The 20,024-nt window shown below is 37.7% G+C and overlaps 2 protein-coding genes across 2 annotated transcripts; both read left to right on the forward strand.

The window, feature by feature from the left end:
* The first annotated feature begins 2,798 nt into the window (after nucleotides 1-2,798).
* LOC130717346 (uncharacterized) lies at nucleotides 2,799-3,161 on the forward strand. Its single transcript, XM_057567552.1, has one exon. The coding sequence runs from the start codon at nucleotides 2,799-2,801 to the stop codon at nucleotides 3,159-3,161; it is 363 nt and encodes a 120-aa protein (XP_057423535.1).
* A 12,511-nt stretch (nucleotides 3,162-15,672) lies between these two features.
* On the forward strand, nucleotides 15,673-16,131 carry LOC130717363 (uncharacterized mitochondrial protein AtMg00810-like). The gene has a single exon (XM_057567575.1). It carries the CDS (start codon nucleotides 15,673-15,675, stop codon nucleotides 16,129-16,131), a length of 459 nt encoding a protein of 152 aa, XP_057423558.1.
* Nucleotides 16,132-20,024: the final 3,893 nt, after the last annotated feature.

Raw genomic sequence — 20,024 nt, forward strand, 5'->3', positions numbered from 1 at the left:
ATGTAGAAGGTCGTTTGAAAGGAGTTCAGCGTGAGTTGGACTGGCATACGCGCCCTAGTTTGGTTCAATTGGAGGCTAAACTTCAACTGGTGTACAGGGACATTCTCCGACATGAAGAGCTTCTTTGGTTTCAAAAATCCCGGGAGCAATGGGTTCGGTTTGGTGACCGGAATACGAACTTTTTCCATACTCAAACGGTTATGAGAAGAAAGAGGAATAAAATCCATAAACTTCGTCTTCGAGATAATTCTTGGTGTTCGAATGAGGAAGTCTTGCGTACGGAGGCTCAAGAGTTTTTTAAAGAGCTGTTTAGTTCAGGTGATGGGATCTTACATGATTCCTACCATGTTCACAATTTTCCTATGATTCCCGAGGAGTGTAGTAGAGATCTTGTAGCCCCTGTTTCTATGGAAGAGGTTCGTAGTGCTCTCTAGTCTATGAAATCCTATAAAGCTCCTGGACCAGATGGGTTCAAACCGGTGTTTTTCAAGCGCTACTGGGACATTGTCGGGGAGGATGTTTGGCGGGTTGTGAGTCAGGCCTTTGTCTCTGGAGCCATTGATCATTCCCTTGCTGAGACTCTCATCGTTCTTATCCCCAAGATAGATGTACCAATCCAAATGAAGGATTTCCAGCCTATTAGTTTATGCAACGTGGTGTACAAGGTAGTTACCAAGGTCTTGGTTGCTCGCCTTCGTCCTTACCTTGACCGGTTTATTGGCCCGCTTTAATCTAGTTTTGTTCCTGGAAGAGGTACGACAGATAATGCGATTATAGCCCATGAGGTGGTTCACTACCTCCATTCCACCTCTGCTAAGAGAGGTTATATGGCTTTCAAAATCGATCTTGAGAAGGCTTACGACAAGTTGTCTTAACGGTTTCTGGAAGATACTCTGAGAGATTTTGCTTTTCCTATCGTGATTGTGCAATTGATCATGAGTTGTGTGGCCTCCTCCAAGCTTGCTCTATTGTGGAATGGCTCTAGGCTCCCTTGGTTCTCTCCGGAACGGGGTCTTCGCCAAGGTGATCCCATGTCTCCTTATTTATTTGTGATGTGTATAGAAGCTGTCAGTTCGTGTTCAGAATGCGGTGAATGAGAGTCTTTGGCAGCCAATCTATTTAGCCCGAGGGGGGTCCCTCTCTCTCATATATTCTTTGCGGATGATGTTCTATTATTTTGCAAGGCAACCCGGGGTCAGGTTCAGCTTGTCTTTGAGATCTTGGAAGAGTTTGGTGATGCTTCAGGGTTACGTGTGAGCCATGCAAAGTCAAAAGCTCTTTGCTCTAAAGGAGTCACTGCTGTCCAACACAGGAGTTTTGCTACCATCTGCCCTATTTCCATCGTGCGGGACCTAGGAAAATATTTGGGTTTTCCCTTGGTTGGTGGTAGGGCACCTAGGGAGACGTATAACTACCTAGTAGACCAAGTCTCTCGCAGATTGGCGACATGGAAGAGTCGGTTGTTAAACACCGCAGGGAGAATCTGTTTAGCTAAGTCAGTTGTTGCCTCGATTCCAACTTATACAATGCAGGTAGTCTGGCTTCCGCGTCGCACTATTGCATCCTTTAATCGTCTAACTCGAAACTTTGTTTGGTCCCAAGATCCTGGCAAGCGAGGGTGGCATTTGATGAATTGGGAGACCATAGTTAAATGCAAGCAAGATGGGGGTCTTGGCATTCGTGATGCCTCGCTTGCGAATTCCTCTCTTCTTGGGAAACTAGTTTGGATCCTCTTGCAGCAGCCTGATGTTCTTTGGGTGAAGGTGGTGTCTCAGAAATATTTAGAGGATTCCTCAGTTCTGGAAGCTATTCCTCGGCCACAAGCTTCTTCCTTCTGGAAAGGTTTACTAAAATCCAGGGATGTGTTACGCGAAGGTTTTGTCTTCAAACTGGGTAACGGTAGTACATCTTTGTGCTATGGGGACTGGAGTGGTATTGGTGCGTTGGCAAAACATGTTCCATATGTAAACATTGCAGACACAGCTCTAACTCTGGCTGATGTGCGCACTTCTGGTGCATGGAATACTGATTATATATATACAGAGTTGCCACCTCTCTTTAAAGAGCGCTTGATGCAAATTGATCCAGACATTGTTGCATCTGTGGATGATCACTGGGTGTGGAATGGTAGCAGCAAAGGCATATTTACGGCGGTTGATGGATACGCTTGGTTATGTAACAGGACGGTTGCTCCTCTCCAGCTTGGCTCTGACTCATGGTCTTGGATCTGGAAAGTTACAGCCCCTGAGAAGTGTCGGGTTTTCATATGGCTCCTGGTTCATGGAGTGTTACAGGTTAATACGCACCGTTTTCATTGCAAACTGGCATCTTCTCCCAGCTGCCCTAGGTGCTCTCATCCTATGGAGGACATCCTGCACTACTTGCGGGACTGCCTCTACCCGCGTGAGGTGTGGCAGCGTTTGGGAGCTTGGACTTGGCCTAGGTTCACAGCTATGGACGCTCCCAGCTGGGTCCGTGCCCAGGTCAAAGGTCAGCATTCTTCTCTCTTTCTAGCTGCACTATGGGGGCTATGGCGATGGAGAAATAATGTGGTTTTGGGTGATAATGATTGGAACATTGAATATGTGTTGAGATGGATTCGGCAGGAGGAAAAGGATTATGATGGGATGCTTCTATCTGATGCTGATGTTGATGGTGGTTTAGTTGGTGGCCGGAACCGGTGGTAGACTCCTATGTTAGGAACATACAAACTCAATACCGATGGTGCGTATCATCCCTCTCGCATGGGGATGGGGTGAGTTATCCGTGGTAGTTCAGGGGATTGGATTGGTGGTTTTATGGAAGGAATTGGTGGAGGGAGTCCTATGAAGGCAGAGGTTATGGCCTTACTCAGAGGCATTAAGCTTGTGTGGGAGCTAAACCTCCGTGTGATTGTTTGTGAGGTTGATTGTTTGGAGATTGTTGAAACCTTGAAGGACAACCGTCATCAGTTTCATGAACTTGCTTCTGACTTTCGAGAGCTTGAGGATCTTCTCCATCGGGATTGGAACATCCAGCTGGAGCACATCCCTAGGAGTGCTAATGAAGTTGATGACTGTCTTGTTGGAATGGGGATTGTGCAGCAATGTGATTACACGCGACTGGAGGACCTTCCCCCACCGCTTCATCCCTTCTTAGCTAAGGATGTGCTAGCTTTGTAGCTTTTCTTTGTTGTCCTTTAATTTTCCGATGTACCAAAAAAAATTGCGGTGTGCACACAATCTACGAAGAGATTGCGAAAAAAGCCCCACAGACAAACCAGAAAAAATATCAAACAAACCAACCTAAAAAAAAATAAAGGCAAACCTGAAACAACAACCAGCTACACAAAGCCAATAAAAAATAGCAAGAAACCCCAAAGAATGCTGAGTTGCACGACCCTGACAAAAGTGCATCCTTAAAGGTTTCTTATTTTATTCATTTAAAATTTAAAAGTGATTTTTATTTTTAAAAAATAAAACAATTGGGTCGTGCCTAATCGTGCCTAAAAGCTTTGTGCTTTATAGCATTACTCATGCTTCTCTATTTCTCTTTACCTCCAATCCCTCGCTCTCTTGCATCAACATGTCTTGCAACTATATATTGATGTCCTAACAACTTGAGTTAATTTACTGCAGCGGTACACCCAAATATTTTAAACATTCTCATTCTTCACTTGGGATGACATCCTTTGAGATGGAGGTCGGCCTCATAAGTTATGAGATGGATGGTGGTGTTAGTTTGCTACCAGGGTACAAGTTCGACCCCACTGATGAGGTTCTTGTGGATTTCTACTTAAAGAGGAGGGTATTTGCTCAACCTCTTCATGTTCAAATCATCCCAAATTTTGATGTGTTTCAGACAGAGCCTTGGGAGCTTCCTGGAGGAGGTTGGCGTTTTCTTTTTAATTCTCTCTTTTTTCAATGTTCAATGAGCCTTTTAATAATTCATGGCCTTTGTGCTAACCTAGAGAGTATTTTTCCACGTAACATAAAAAAAATCAATTTTTTTCATGTCCCATGAAAATTTTATGTGTTGTTTTCAAGTTGGAATTGAACCGAGATAGTGATTTTAATTTAATTTTGGTTTTTCTAACTTTATAGATGGGAAGATTTTCATCGAGCGCAAGTGCTTCTTCTACAACACCATGAGTCGTGACCTTGAAAGCCTTGAAATTAGAGTTGCTGGGAGTGGCCAATGGAGGGTTGTGGAGAAAGGCAAAGACGTTCATATTCCTCGAAACAACCAAGTGATTGGGAAGAAAAATACCCCAATTTTCTAAGATATGGAAGGAGTATGTGCTAGGAGGACTAAATGGGTGATGCATGAATTCCACCTTGTGCTAATTTCTAACCCATCTAAGGTAAAGAAATGATATATGAAAGAATTACCCTTTTCAAAATAGAGCATATTCAGAGTAATATATTTTGAGTTTTCATGAGAATGGTTGATTGGCAGGGTCGGCCCTGGGCTGTGGGGGCCTGTGCAAGCAGGCCCACAGCCCAAGGCCTCCAAAAAGAAGGGGCACAAAAAAATTGAATTTTTTTACAGCGGTTTTCATTAAAGAACCGCTGTAAATAATCTATCTTTTACAGCGGTTCGAAATGCTGTATAGTCTTTTATAGCGACGAGCTCTACAGGGGTCCAAACCGCTGTAAAAGGCAAAATTTAACCGTTGTAAAAGGCATTTTTTGGCGTAGTATTCCCATTACACTTTCTCCAAAAAAAAGATTTAGGGGTCCATTTTTAATATTTACCCAGGGCCTCCAAAATGTCGGGACCGGCCCTGTTGATTGGTAGGTAGAATCCTTATCAATGTTGTTTTCTTTTGTTTTATCCATTATCATAATTGTTATATCACTAGACTTTGTAAACTCAAAATGCAGATAGCAAAATGGGTTGTTTATCGCATCTTTCAGATGAAGTATGCAAAGAAGGTGAAGAGTGCAAGAGGGTCTAATGGAGGGAGCTCCAACGGTGGCGAAAATAATGGAAGTGTTGAGGTCGTCAGAATGACAGTTTCTTAGGCCCTCTCAATTACCTCTTCTTTAAGTGAGGGCACTGAATCCTCCTGAAATGAATTGTTTCATGCTCTCCTTATTGTTGTCATTTCTCATATTGTTCAATGAATAATGTCATATCATATTAGATAATAATGAATTTTCTCATTAACATTATAATTATTTATAAGAGAACGTATCACAAGCCTCTAAAATATAATATATGAAATTAATCATGCTTCTAGAATTATAAATGATTGAAGTTTAAATACTAATATAACATGTAATTAAGAAAATCTTCATCAACAATAATGTTTACTTGTGTTGGATTCACAAAATTTTCTATGTATAAATTCCAAGAAACAAGCGAGCAAAACAATCTCACTTAGATTTGAAGAAGTGAACATCATCCTAAGTTCTTCCTCTAACCCATAAATAGCTTGGAGATCGTTGTCAGGGTTGATAAATTAAATGTATCTGAAATAGTAATAGTACTATATATATATATATATATATATATATATATATAATCAAATTGATAGAATCTACCTCTTGATTGCTATCTTTTAAGTTTTTTCTAATTTAATGAAACACAATTTTAACATGACTATTAAAATTATGTCAGCATGTCAAAATATCAATACTTATTTTCTTAATTATTAATTGAATTAAAGCTTGTCTTTTTTATATTTATTTTGAAAAATTGGGTTTTTTAAAAAGTATTTATTTTAACTTTTAATTGTTTTTTCTGTGTGCTTATTTCAAAATTTATTATCTTTTTTAACGAAAAAAAAAATTTATTAAATTTCATTTTACTTTTAGGTTTTTATTGTAAATACCATTTTCCCTTCATTCCATTTTAATTTGAACATTGCTCTTTGAGGATGTGTATATTTTACTTTTTAATTATTTACTCTCCTTCTTTAATTTGCTTATCTACCTTTCTTTTATATATTTTTTGATTTGTTGTAAACCTGATCTTTCAATTTCAATTCCTACTTTCTATATGTTTTGAAATATTGGATTTTTTAATATGTGTTTATTTTAATTTTTCGTCTTATTTTTAACAATTAATATCTTTTATTTTTTGTTTTTTGGGTTTATCATAAATATCTTCCTTCCTTCTTTCAAGTTTAATTGAAAATTTGTCTTTGAGGATATATATATATTTAATTGTATCCTCTCCTTCTTTGCTACTTACAACAATTATTACTCCATTTTTTAAAAAAATTACCTTTCCTTTATATTTTGGGTTTTGTGGCACAAATTTATTCTCTTGTTTCTATTTATTTCATATTTTTGGGTTTTAAAAGGTATATTTATTCTCACTTTTATTTGCTTTGATTATTTCAACAATTATTTCTTTGATTTTATTGAAAATAACTAAATATCCTCTTTTCATCCTTCCATTTTTGAAATAGTCTTTGAGAATGTGTGTTTGTTTTCAATTACTTGTTCTCCTTCCTTGCTTATCTCAACAATTATTACTACTACTTTATATTTTTTCGGATTTATAGCAAAAATATATTTCCTTATTCCTATTTATCCTGAAATTTTGGATTCGATGATATATTTATTTTAATATTTTTGGAAAAACTAAATATGTATGTATATATATGATAAAAGGGAACCAATCCCTTAACATAACAAATCAGAGAGAAAAATAGTAAGAAACAGAACATCAAGATACAAAAGAAAGGAAATAGCAACAGCTAAAGGAAAAGTAAGCCTCAAAGGCAAAGCTTATGCACGCAGTTTGATTAGAAGATAATTTTTATTTATTTTATTTTCTAATTTACTTATTTAAATAATAATTATCTCTTCTTTGTTTATTTTTCAGTTTGATTATAAATATCCCCTTTCCTCTATGCATTTTAATTTAAAATTTTGTCTTCAAGGATGTTTTCATTTTATTTTTTAATTATTTTCTCTCCTTTTTTGCTTATTTCAACATTATTCAATTTCATTAATATTTTTTCCTGCTTTATTGTAAAAACATCATTTACTTCTATTTAGTTTTGATTTCTTTGTTTTTCAGTCTTCTTTCTAGTTAGTTTGACACAACCGGTTTTCAAAGAAGTGTTAATTTTAATTTTCATTTCTTTCTTTCATATTTTTGTTTATTTCAACAATTATTGTCTTTTTTGTTTTATTTTAAATGTCATCTTTACCTCTTTCCATTCTAATTTGAAAATTTATTTTTGAAGATATATTTATTTTATTTTATAATAATACTTTTCTTCCTTCTTTGCTTATTTCAAATATTATTATCTTTCCTTTATTTATTTTTCCGTATTATTGGAAAATGACTTTTTCCTTTCTTCTATTTTTTTTTTGAAATATTGGGTTTTCAAAGATGTGTTTATATTAACTTTTAATTATTTTCTTTTAATATATTAGAGTCATGACTCTCCTCTTTTGTCATGCTTTTCTATTTCTCCCTTTACCCCCAATCCATCCCTTTCTTGCATCTCTAACGCTCTTTGTTAGAGCCAGTAATTACTACATGCCTTGCAACTATATAGTGATATCCTAGCAACATGGGTTTACTGCAGCGGTTCATCCAAATATTTCAAACAAGCCCTTTCTTCATTTAGGATGACATCATTTGAGATGGAGGTCAAACTCATAACTTATGAGAAGAATGGCGGTGTTACTTTACTACCTGGGTATAAGTTTGATCCCACGGATGAGATTCTTGTGGAATTCTACTTAAAAAGAAGGATCTTTGCTCAACCTCTTCCCGTTCAAATCATCCCAGATTTTGATGTGTTTCAAACGGAGCCTTGGGGGCTTCCAGGAGGAGGTTGGTATTTTTTCTAATTCTCTCCTTTTTGAATATTCCATGAGCCTATTAATCTTTTGTGACCCTTGTACTAACCTAAAGAGCATTTTGTTATGTAACATTGAAAAGTTCAAATTTTTTTCATGTTCCATGAAATGTTTATGTGTTGTTTTCAAGTGGGAATTGAACCAATATAATTTTTTGAATTTAACTTAAGTTTGCTTATCTTTGTAGATGGAAAGATTTTCAATCAGCGCAAGTGTTTTTTTTTTACAACACCATGGGACTTAATCTTGAAAACTTTGACATGAGAGTTGTTGGGAAAGGCGAGTGGAGGGTTGTGGAGAAAGGCAAAGATATTTCCATCCCTCGAAACAACCAGGTGATTAGGAAGAGGAATACCCTTGTTTTTTGGGAGGTGAAAGGAGTATGTGCTAGAAGGACCAAATGGGTGATGCATGAGTTTCGTCTTGTGCTAATTGCTAACCCATCTAAGGTAAAGTAAGAATACACACAAAAACACACACATATATATATATATATAACAATTACCCTTTTCAAAGTTGAGAAGGTTTATAGTAATACCTTTTGAATTTTCATAAGATTCGTTGGTTGGTAGGTAGAATTATTATCGAAGTTGTTTCCTTTTATTTTATTCATTATCATAAGACTTTGTAACTCAAAATGCAGATGGCAAAATGGGTTGTGTACCGTGTTTTTCAAAGAAAGGATAATGTAAGAGGGTCTAATGAGGGGAGCTCCAACAGTGGTGAGAATGATGAAAGTGATAAGGTCATTGATTTCTAAGGGAGTGGTAGTTTCTTAGGCCCTCACTCAATGAGTAGTTGTTTCATCTTGTCTGATGTCCTGCACATTTTAAGAGACATTTTAGACCATATTTCGATTGGCTTCTTTTTCCTCAGAATCAATTTTGGCACTAAGAAGTCTCTCCAGAACAAAATCAGTTGTAGAAAGACTTCCAACCAATTGATTGTGCAGCTAAATTCAATTCTTGAAAGAGACTCTTTTGTGAGTAGCTTTATGTGTAGAACCAAATTAAAGTTTTGGCAAAGATGCACTTGATTTTGTATGATATGAACTTCCAGTCACAAGAAATGGGCCTTTGTTTTATAATCTACTGATTGAACAATCATCAAAGTTTGATTCCAGTTATATGTTGTAACACAGATCAAACTGGACATATAAGAGCTTCTTTCATTATATTCAATTCAGCTTTTATTGTTGGTAGACTATGGTACTGAAACTTTTATTAGGAATCATTTATCTGTGAGAACTTGACTGAGAATATATTCATTGGACATTTACCTTTGTCATTTGCTTCTAATCACTTCTCTACCTGCGTGAATTCTGTACCTTTGAATGATTTAATAAGGAACTGATTGTACCATTTCTGATCAGTTTTCTCTGACTTTGTGTCCTTCTATATGTCTTCATCAGAGTCTTGATTAAGGTTCCAAAATTCATGTTAATTAAACATGAAAGATAAGCTTATTTTTAGTATTAAAAATGTTAACCAAAACCTTCGTTCAGATTCCCACTTTAATTTTGTGATTTTGGTGCAGAATCTAACACAGAATGACGAAGGAATTTGAAAGACATGTGAAAGAATTTGGATGGAATGTTTATGTTTTTAGAGATACGAGAGAATGTGATAGAATATGAATATGTCAATTATTCCATATTTGTTTACCTGTAATTACTCTGTAATTAGGCTTAGCATTTATGTATTAGTCAATTATGCTTTGTATAAATATTGTAACATTTCATCAATAATATTCACCAATTCATATCATCTTACATGGTATTACCCTAATTCAGATCTTATACTGCTTCCGCTATCTCTTTCACCTTGCCACCACCGTCTTGCATTCCTTTCCTCCCTGCTTGTCGGTCGCCGCCTCTTCTTCTTCTCCCTTCACAGAATTGGTCCTTCATTCTCCTCTTCTGTTCGTTGCTTCTGTTTTGGACACGCCCGCGCCCACCGGCCACATCCAGCCTCCGGCCACCCTCCAGCGTTGCCGCTTGTCCCTTTCCGGCCGTCGCTCACCCAGCCAGCCGCCGCCAACAACCTCCGGATCTCCTTCATCTCCACTCGGGTCATTAAACCCGTCACAGATCCGCATCCTGTGTAGCTCAACGTGACAGCCTAGTCATGTGTTTTTTTTTACAACAGTACTTTCTGTACCAGCATTGGGGATGGGCCCCGCCTCCATGGGCCATGCCTCCGTGCCCATACCCTACCTCTCAGTGGACTCGTCCGTCTGCTCCTCCTAAGCAGCCTGGCATTCTAGGCCAAAGCCCCCAGGCTTATGCTGCTTCAGCCTCACCCGTGCCGACTGACATTGTCACTGCCATGCACACCATGACACTTGCTCCTCCGGACAGCACCTGGTACATGGACACTGGAGCATCATCTCATGTGGCAGCATCACAAGGTAATCTCAAGTCTTATTCTAATTTGAGTCATCTTAATCAGAAATTGTATGTTGGTAGCGGACATGGGATTCCAATTCAGGGTTCTGGACACACAACCCTCTCCACCTCCCATAAACACAAGCCTTTGACCCTTTCCCGTGTTTTGCACACACCAAATATTGTTAAAAACTTGATTTCTGTGCGACAACTCACTACTGATAACAATGTTTCTGTTTGTTTTGACCCGTATGGCTTTTCGGTTCATGATTTTCATACGGGGATTCCACTCATTAGATGTAATAGTCCGGGGGATCTCTATCTAGTCACTCTGTTCTTTCTATTTGTTGGTCTAGCTCAGAGTCTCTGGCACAGTCGTCTTGGTCATCCCAGTTCTTCTGCCTTGCAGTCTCTTCGTAGTAATAAGTTCATTAGTTTTGAGCATTTAAATTCTAGCACAGTTTGTGAGTCTTGTGTGTTTGGCAAACATGTTAGGTTGCCATTTGTTTCTTCTAATAATGCTACTGTGATGCATTTTGACATTTTACACAGCGATTTATGGGCTTCGCATGTTTTATCTTCCGTCGGTCATCGGTATTATGTTTTATTTTTGGATGATTTTACGGATTTTCTGTGGACGTTCCCTTTAAGTAATAAATCTCAAGTTTTTGAAATGTTCACTTCTCTGTCGAATCAAATCCGCACGCATTTTTCTTAAACTATAAAATGTCTTAAATGTGATAATGGGCGAGAATTTGACAATAAATCTTTTCATGCTTATTGTGTTGCTAATGGTCTTATTTTCCGCTTCTCCTGCCCACATACATCATCTCAAAGTGGCAAGGCGGAGCGCAAAATACGCACCATTAACAACATGATTCGCACTGTTCTCGCCCATGCGTCTGTTCCTCCGTCTTTTTGGCATCATGCTCTTCAAATGGTTACCTATCTACTTAATATCACTCCTCGGAAATGTAAGACCCAAGATTTTAAGCTTAGGATCAGTGGAAGAGATTTCCATTTACGATTAGGGTTGATGTATTGTGAAGGGAAACCTGAACTAGAGTTTACCAAATGAAATAAATTTATGAAGGAGAAAGTTCAGGAAAAGTCAAAGGATTACATCATGATCGATAAAAGTTATAGCACGATCGTTATACGCTTAAACCTAGGTCAGAAACCCTAGTATATAGCTGATTTTCACTTTTAGGCACGACGGAAGTTAATTCCAAAAATCTTCAGAGAAATGTTAGAACTTCTCTTTTTCCATATATCACAATCGTTTCGAGGCGAAACTCTAGGATCTACGAAAGTCCGATTCCAATCATCGGAAGTTTGCCGAAACCGAAACCCTGGTATTTCAAAACCCTAGAATTTCTCGACAATGAAGACTTTATCTATTCAGAGCTTCAAATGAATATTCTACACGCGTACACCCATTTCTCTTGATGATTTCAATCTTTCTTCCGAAGGAAGTTTTCTATTCCGACATTCGATGCAAAAAGCAACTTATCGGGTAAAATAGTTTTATACCGACTATGCATTAGTTGCCAAAAATACAAGGAGACCTCTTTATAGTTTTGGAATTCTTTTGCCAAAACATATCTATTAATTCACGGAGAATGACGCCGGAAAAATCAGATTCGCGAAACTTTCATTTTCCCGCGAATTTCCAACCTTTATATATAGCAAAGAAAGGAAGAAAAACTCAAATTTTCCACCATTTTCCCCACCCAAACCCGTGGCCAAGAAGGAGAAGAAGGAGGAAGAGATTTTGTTCAATCCTTGCTTGATCTTCGATCAATCAGTTGCTGCTTCAAGGCTTCAAGGTATAGTCGCTAATCCTTACCTCTGATCGCTTTTTCCATAGCTTTTCTGTAGAGTTTTCTGAGCGGATAGTTTATGGGTTTTTGCAAAACTATCCTGAATCTTTCATTTCTGATTCTAAACCTCTTCTATATGTGCCCAAGATCACTTCTGCCGGATTAGATTTTCCGTTATGTCGCCGGAATTCCGCCGGAATCAATTTTAGCCTTAAATACCCATTTTTGGAGTTTTTGAGGTAAAGCTTCAACCTTTAGGCTAAAAACTATCGCCTTAGCTTAGTGTTAGTAGGATTAGTTGTCATAAACGTCGTTAGTAACGTCCCTGCAAAATTTTATTTTTGGGATTTCAGTTTTGAAAATCCTAAGTTAAAAATCATGACCAAAATACCCCTGCGACAGTTTTCGATCCGATAATTTTTCCGAGTTCAGAATACCCTTAGTTACGGCTTATGAAAGCATAGGAACCAAGTTTGATCGAAGAAAAATCGAGCCCCTTAATTGTGAAAAGTGGCCGAGCCTATTAGAGGGGGAGGAGGAAATTTCCTTTTCCGAAAACTTGTCCTTTCGCGCTAGTTTATCGTACCTTAGGGTATAGATTACTTCGAGTAACCTTAGTAAGTATCGATAGCTTAGTTTTCGATAGATTCTTATAGTATTCTGTGATTTTATTGTAAAGGTGCTTTTGAGGATTTCTCTGAGGAACAACACTTTGAGTGCGAGGAAGCGCTTGACGATCATACTGGAGAACCTTCAGGTGAGGGCTTCTCACTGAATCTCTAGTTAATGCTTAGGGTCGATGTTTCGACATTGTTTACTGTTTATGCACTGGAATTGTGTGTGATTGGAAAATGTTTTCTGAGGCTTCGGCTGACAATGTAGATGATTCATCTACTGAATGTTTTTGAGATTGTCTTACATGCTATGTGCTATGTGGGTAATCTAGGATGTGTGGTGCATGCTTTATATGCTAAGTGCTAAGTGTTTATGATGCGATTTATTGATATATGACATGTTGTTGATTGTGATGATTTAAATATGCTCTGTACTGGAATCTGAGATTCTGAATGGTGAGAATAGCGGGCAGGTCATGCCGATTTTATTTTGAGAGTTTTGAGAAAGTTTGATAGGACGAACGAGGTTCGGGCCTTAATTTTGTTTAGTGGATCGAGACCTCCTCTGGAAGCGACTTGGGATTGGGAGATCCTGCAAATGTATAAGACTTGCGATAAGACAAAATGGAATCTATTTTATAAAGAAAATTCATAAGACCTTAAATAACCTCAAAATCTTTAAGTAATGATAACAATCTCGAAGGAAGGCATTGGAAGTCAAATCATAGTTTTGGAAAAACGAGGAGTGTCGTCGGATCCAAGTGTTGAGGAGTTTGGTAAGTTCTGAGTATGTTGGTACTTTTTCGCTCGTTGAGCAATTTGTTAGCCATCCAAGGGATGAGCCGAGAAGCTTCACTGAGGCGTGAGACCTTGTGAATGCGGGATACTCCACTGAGGCGTGAGACCTTGTGGAAAGCATGGAACTCCACTGAGGCGTGAGACCTTGTGAGAGCATGAAACTTCACTGAAGCGTGAGACTTCGTGAGAGTATTGATGACCCGAAGAGTCATCGTGAGTGGTTGCACTCGTTTTATGATTATTGTATTTTGTCGCAGAATCGACTTTACCTTAGGGTAAGCTTTTAGAGACATTAATTTAGTTAGAACACGTGGCGACGTGTCGAGTGAGGTCGGAGACGTTGTTTGGCTAATCACTGCATTGCATGCACTCATTAAGTGGTTTAAACACGGCGAGATACCGGACCACGGCGGATTCCAAAATTGGTTATAAGACCAGGATTTCCGCGTAAGAGCGCTGCTAGGTGACTCTTAGTAGCAGACCGAAATGGCAGGCCTTCGGGTTTTATGCTGATCTGACTACATGATGATGTGGGAGTAAGAGGCATCACGGGCCGAAATGGCACCACCGTGGCTGGTGAAGGGCTGATCCGATGATGTCCATCCGTTCCGGATTGCATATTGGTTGACTGGGTTAACCTGCATTGCATATCATGCAACATACATACTAATTTAGTTGTTGAGTGTGATTGTTATTTGTCAATCCTATTTGGAACATGCTATTTGTTATTGTTGTCATTTACATTCGATATGGAACATGCAACCCTAGGAATGACATCTCTAGTTATAAGCCTAAGTGGCTATTTATTACTTGTACCTATTGGGTTTATTATCTACATAGTTCTTTAGAGTTGACCCTCGCGTCTTCTGTGTGTGTTTTGGCGGACAACGCCTTTTGTCCGATGAATATTGCGGATTGGTTCACCATGGTCCACCCTTCGGGGGGGATTAGGTATGAGATGATCGATCAGGACGACCCCGGGTCGTGGGTGGTTGACCCCGCGAGCCATCGAGCGACGTATTCGGGGAGCATCATGGAGGACCACGTGGACAGTGGAGGACTCTTGAGGTCAGGAGTGTTGAGGCGATGCTCTATCAGCTTCAACTTGCCTTCGGGCGTTACACTTTTCTTCCGTCACTGGAGGTTTACTCGTGACGAGGTTACTACTACAGCGGGGGTTGTTTATATATTGTATATTAGTTCTGATTTTTGTTATTGTTGGGTTTTATTTAATTCCGTCTTGTCTTAGTTATTATTATAAAAAAAAATATTCACGTTTTTCCGCATTAAGTTTATTTTGGTTACTAAAGTGACGCCACCGAAATCGGGGTGTTACAGGAAAGCTATGTCTCATCTCTCTCCCACTCAACTTCTGTATCGTCGTGACCCATCTTACACACATCTTCGCGTTTTTGGTTGTCTTTGTTACCCTTTAGTTCCCTCCACTACCATTAACAAATTACAACCCCGCTCCACCCCGTGTGTCTTTCTTGGGTACCCACTTCATCACAGAGGTTATAAGTGTTTTGATTTGTCGCACAGAAAAATCATTATTTCCCGACATGTCATCTTCATGAGACTCAGTTTCCCTTTGCCACCATGACTAACCCCCCTCCCTCCACATATGATTGTTTCTCCGATACTATACATCCCTCTATCCTTCACCAGTTGACTAGTCCTGACCCTAGCCCTACTCCTGTGGTGCCTCCAGCCCTGCCCACACCTCAACTCCCCATGACCTCTTCCTCCTCTTCTAACTCCCTACCATCTTCTCATTCACCTCCTTCGCCGACTCAGCTTGTACCTCATATTCGTACCATGACCACTCGCAGCATGCATGGTATCTACAAACCCAGAAAGCTCTTCAACCTTTCTGCCACCATTGATGATCCCACCATCTCACCTATTCCCAAAAACCCAAAGCTAGCTCTTTCAGACCCCAATTAGAGATCTGCAATGCAGTCTGAATTTGATGTTTTAATTAGAAATAAAACTTGGGATTTGGTTCCTCGTCCTAGTGATCATAATATCATTCGCTGCATGTGGATTTTTCGTCATAAGACGAAAGCTAATGGTTGTTTTGAGCGTTATAAAACTCGTCTTGTAGGTGATGGCAGGTCACAGATTGCAGGTGTTGATTGTGATGAGACCTTCAGTCCTGTGGTGAAACCAGTGACCATGCAGGTGGACTTTTTCTCAATCAGAGTACCTATGCAGGTGACATTATTGCTCGAGCCGGTATGACATCGTGCAATCCTTCTGTCACTCCAATTGACACCAAGCAGAAACTTAGTACTTCTGCTGGTACTCCGTGTGATGATCCTACTTTATATCGGAGTCTTGTTGGGGCTTTGCAGCATCTCACATTCATCCGTCCTGACATCTCTTATGTTGTTCAGCAGGTGTGTCTTCACATGCATGCCCCCTGCACAGAGCATATGCTTGCACTGAAGCGCATCTTGCGTTATGTTCATGGCACTTTACAGTTTGGTTTGCATCTTTATTCTTCTCCTACCGAGAAGCTTATTTCCTACACTGATGTCGATTGGGGTGGATGTCCTGACACTCGTCGGTCTACTTCTAGCTACTGTTTGCTTCTCGGCGACAACCTCATTTCTTGGTCGTCCAAGAGACAACCCACGCTTTCCCAGTCCAGTGCTGAGGCTGAGTACCGAGGCGTTGCTAATGTGGTTTCTTAATCATGTTGGCTACGCAACCTGCTTTTGGAGCTTCACTTTCCTCCTTCTCGTGCTACTTTAGTCTATTGTGATAATGTTAGTGTCATCCACTTATCGAACAATCATGTCCAGCATCAGCGCACTAAACACATTGAGATGGACATTCACTTTGTTCGAGAGAAGGTCGCCCGTGGTCAGTCTCACATCCTTCATGTTCCTTCACGTCACCAGATTGCAGACATCTTCACTAAAGGCCTCCCTCGAGTTCTCTTTGATGATTTTCGGTCCAGTCTCAGCGTTCGTGAACCTCCCTCATCGACTGCGGGGATGTGATAGAATAGAAATATGTCAATTATTCCATATTTGTTTACCTGTAATTACTCTGTAATTAGGCTTAGCATTTATGTATTAGTCAATTATGCTTTGTATAAATATTGTAACATTTCATCAATAATATTCACCAATTCATATCATCTTACAGAATGATTCCATTATCAATTCATTCAAACAGTGAAAATGTTGTTGCAAATTGCGGATTTTTTAAAAGAAAAAAATGTCATTTCTTGTGACCAAGCTAATTGTCCAAGACCACAGAAATGCATCTAACTGTCGGATGTCCAAAGAATGTCAACAATATTCCGGGTTAAATGTCAACATTATTCATTCTCCATTATATAACAATGAGTGAATAGGAAAATTGAGCCTCAATGCTCAATAAAGAAACGACATAAGAGTAATAAATTGCCAGAGTTGCATATTAATTATGAGTATCTGATTTCATAAATATTTGAATGAATTACCATTTGGAAAATAATTGCGAATGAGATATTATTAAATTTAATTAAATATTTTTTATAATCTAGAAAAGAAGATTAATCGGCATGTACGAATTTCATTATTGAGATAATAATGCTTTTAAATAATTACAAACCTAATTAATTTGTGTTTAATTTATAACAACTCAATACCATTTTTTTTTTTGATAAGCCATAAGAATATATTGAATATGAAGTACAAGGGGTACTTCAACCCAATACAAGGGGAATGGAAAGAAAAGAAAAAGCTAAAAGACAAAAAATACATGAAAGAAGTCCAAAAAATCCTCCTACTAGTGAAAGAACCCACCACCCACCACCTCCTTGAGGACAGATTAAAAAAATCATGCCTCATTAAAACCTTATCAGGGAAAACCCCCTTGGGAAAACCTGGTAAGGGAAAAGAGTACATGATGTCAGTAATCAAGAGATAGTCCACAAGGAGGACTTTACAAAAGTAGACATAGATAATACATATATCACAAAGTAGCAGCAACCATTTGTTTGTTTGTTTTCTTTTGCATTTCGTAGCTTGTATCAAAAAAAAACAACTCAATACCATTTAGTGTGCTCATTGTGGAGTGATAGATTAGTTTTACATCCACCGGTAGTGGCAATACTTTGGATAGGACCAAGAACTTAATAACAACGTTTAATAAGTATGAAAATGGAAAAATAACACACTTAAAACCATTTTTCTTCACAATGAATAATATAAATACACACTTAATGGTACATGATATCATTATGTTTGCATTACTGTAATTTGTCAGTTTCCTAATAAGTAAAGCTCACATTTATAGAATAGAATGAAGTACTCATTATTAATATTCATTATGGGCAGCATGTAACAACACAGGCACAGTTGGATGAGAGTAAAAACTGAAATTGCCAACCAAAACTGCCATGGCACAAGGATGAAAACAAAACACCAAAAGATAAGAAATTAAACGTGAGTCATTAATTAGCTATTCAAGAAATCCATGCATGTTAATTGTCCAGCCTAAGATTCACTGGCAAAGTAGAAAGCAAAAGACATAAAAAAAGAGCTTAGATTAGTGCATTTCTCACATCTTCGATCATATTTTTCAGTTTCACTTAGTCATTTTCTTGCTAGAGGAAAAATTGAAGAATTCAGATTTTCTTCCACATCTGCAACCTCTGCATCTAATAAATCACTGTAAATTCTTTTACTTATGTATTTATTTGTTGTTTAACCATTGATTATAATGATTAATAGTTATACTTGTGCAGAAGCGAGGTTGTAAACAACTGTGCTGCAACATATCCATATACGAAGTTGAAGGTACTTTTGGCATGGCTGGTGATCCATGGCCATTTCGAATTAAACTCACTACTGATCGCATGTTGTGGGATAGTCTCAAGATCGGCTTTTGTACCCAAACGGTATAGTTTATTTTGGAAATTACAGCTTTGGGGTACTTTTTTTTATTTACCAAACTAGTATAAATCGTCACTGTCAGTGGCGATTCTATTTTTTTTTTTTTTTACTTTTTTAAAGAATCGCCAATGCTATTGGCGTTTTTATTTTATTTTTTTCGTTTATTAAATAAATCGCCAACATGGTTGACGTTTTCTTTTCTTTTCTTTTTTAAATATTTTTTTTCTTAAAATCGTCAACAAAGTTGGCGTTTTCTTTTCTTTTTTTTTTTTCTTAAAATCGCCAACACAGTTAAGTAGTGAACTTGTGGTAGGCATGTCTTTTGAGTCTAAACTAGAAACAATCAATGCAATTAAGCAACGACCCCAACGTGTGCGGAAAAAAATCCATTGCTGCTCGACTCCACAATAAAAAATAATTTTCTCTTGAACTAAATTATGTAATGCATATGTTTATTTTTAAATATCAGTTCAAATATTTATGATCAAAGTGTTGCAAAATTGAGTAATGACACAAAATTGTGTGTGAGTATCAATTGATTAAATATCATTCTAATTACTATTTTAAAAAAAATTAAAAAAAAAGTAGAAAAAGCCAATTGTGTTGGCGATTTTAAGTAAAAAAAATAAAATAAAAAATAAGAAAACGCCAACTGTGTTGGCTATTTTAAGGAAAAAAAAATTAAAAAAGAAAAAAAGAAAACGCCAACATGGTTGGCGATTTATTTAAAAAACGAAAAAAAAAAAAAAGCAAAAACGCCAATAGCATTGGCGATTCTTTAAAAAAGTTAAAAAAAAAAATAGAATCGTCACTGTCAGTGGCGATTTATACTAGTTTGGTAAATAAAAAAAAAGTGCCCCAAAGCTGTAATTTCCAAAATAAACTATATCATTTGGGTACAAAAGCCCTCAAGATCTCGCCTTCAAAGGAGTTTGAAGAACACATTCTAGCACAAATGAATGAAAGTAGCCGCAAAATCGTGGAGTCTTGGATTCCGGTGAACATTTTGATTCATGATGTTGATACTTGTGAAACTTATGATACAAAGTTGTGTAAGAAAGAAGCCTTTTGGTTTGCTCCAATGCCAATTGTGGGTGAAAAGCCAAAGAAGGGTGAAGAATGCTCTCAACCTTGTTACGATTTGGAGAAGGCAAGGGAAGAATTTACTTATTCAATTGAGCCTTTTAGACATATTATAAGGAAAAGGGGTCTCAAATATGATCAAGAAATTGGACTTCACTTTTGTGGTGGCAAAGAGATGGTCGGATTGGAGTTTTCGGTTCTACACTCCTCAACTTTTGATAGTTTTTCCTTAGGGTCTAGATTGTGATTTTATTAAGGTAAACGATTATATGTCCAAATCAAGTATTTGTCAGGGTTTCAATGAGTTGTAACTATGTGTGTTTTCATGAGTGATTTTGGATTTGGGAGTTGAAGATGGGAAAAACAAGAAATGTCATTTTTTGCATGATTTTAAGGAAAAGGAGGGAAAAAATTGGAAGAAAAAATTGGTGAAAATAATGGAAAAAACATATATAAAAAAGGTTTAAATACATTTTTATTTTCATGCGCGCGTAACACCCATGTTTTCAATTTGATTTTTATCCAAAACAACAAGTTATTCTATATCCATATAACTTCTTTTGGTTACGTTTAAAAAAATAAAAGACTACAAAATAGAACGACAAGGCTAACAC

This window comes from Lotus japonicus, chromosome 1 (assembly GCF_012489685.1).
Source record: "Lotus japonicus ecotype B-129 chromosome 1, LjGifu_v1.2".
In the NCBI taxonomy this organism is placed as follows: Eukaryota; Viridiplantae; Streptophyta; class Magnoliopsida; order Fabales; family Fabaceae; genus Lotus; species Lotus japonicus.

What these genes read in the sequence shown, in the direction of transcription:
- LOC130717346 (XM_057567552.1), top strand. Translation starts at nt 2,799, where the DNA reads ATGGAAGGAATTGGTGGAGGGAGTCCTATGAAGGCAGAGGTTATGGCC.
- LOC130717363 (XM_057567575.1), top strand. Translation starts at nt 15,673, where the DNA reads ATGACATCGTGCAATCCTTCTGTCACTCCAATTGACACCAAGCAGAAA.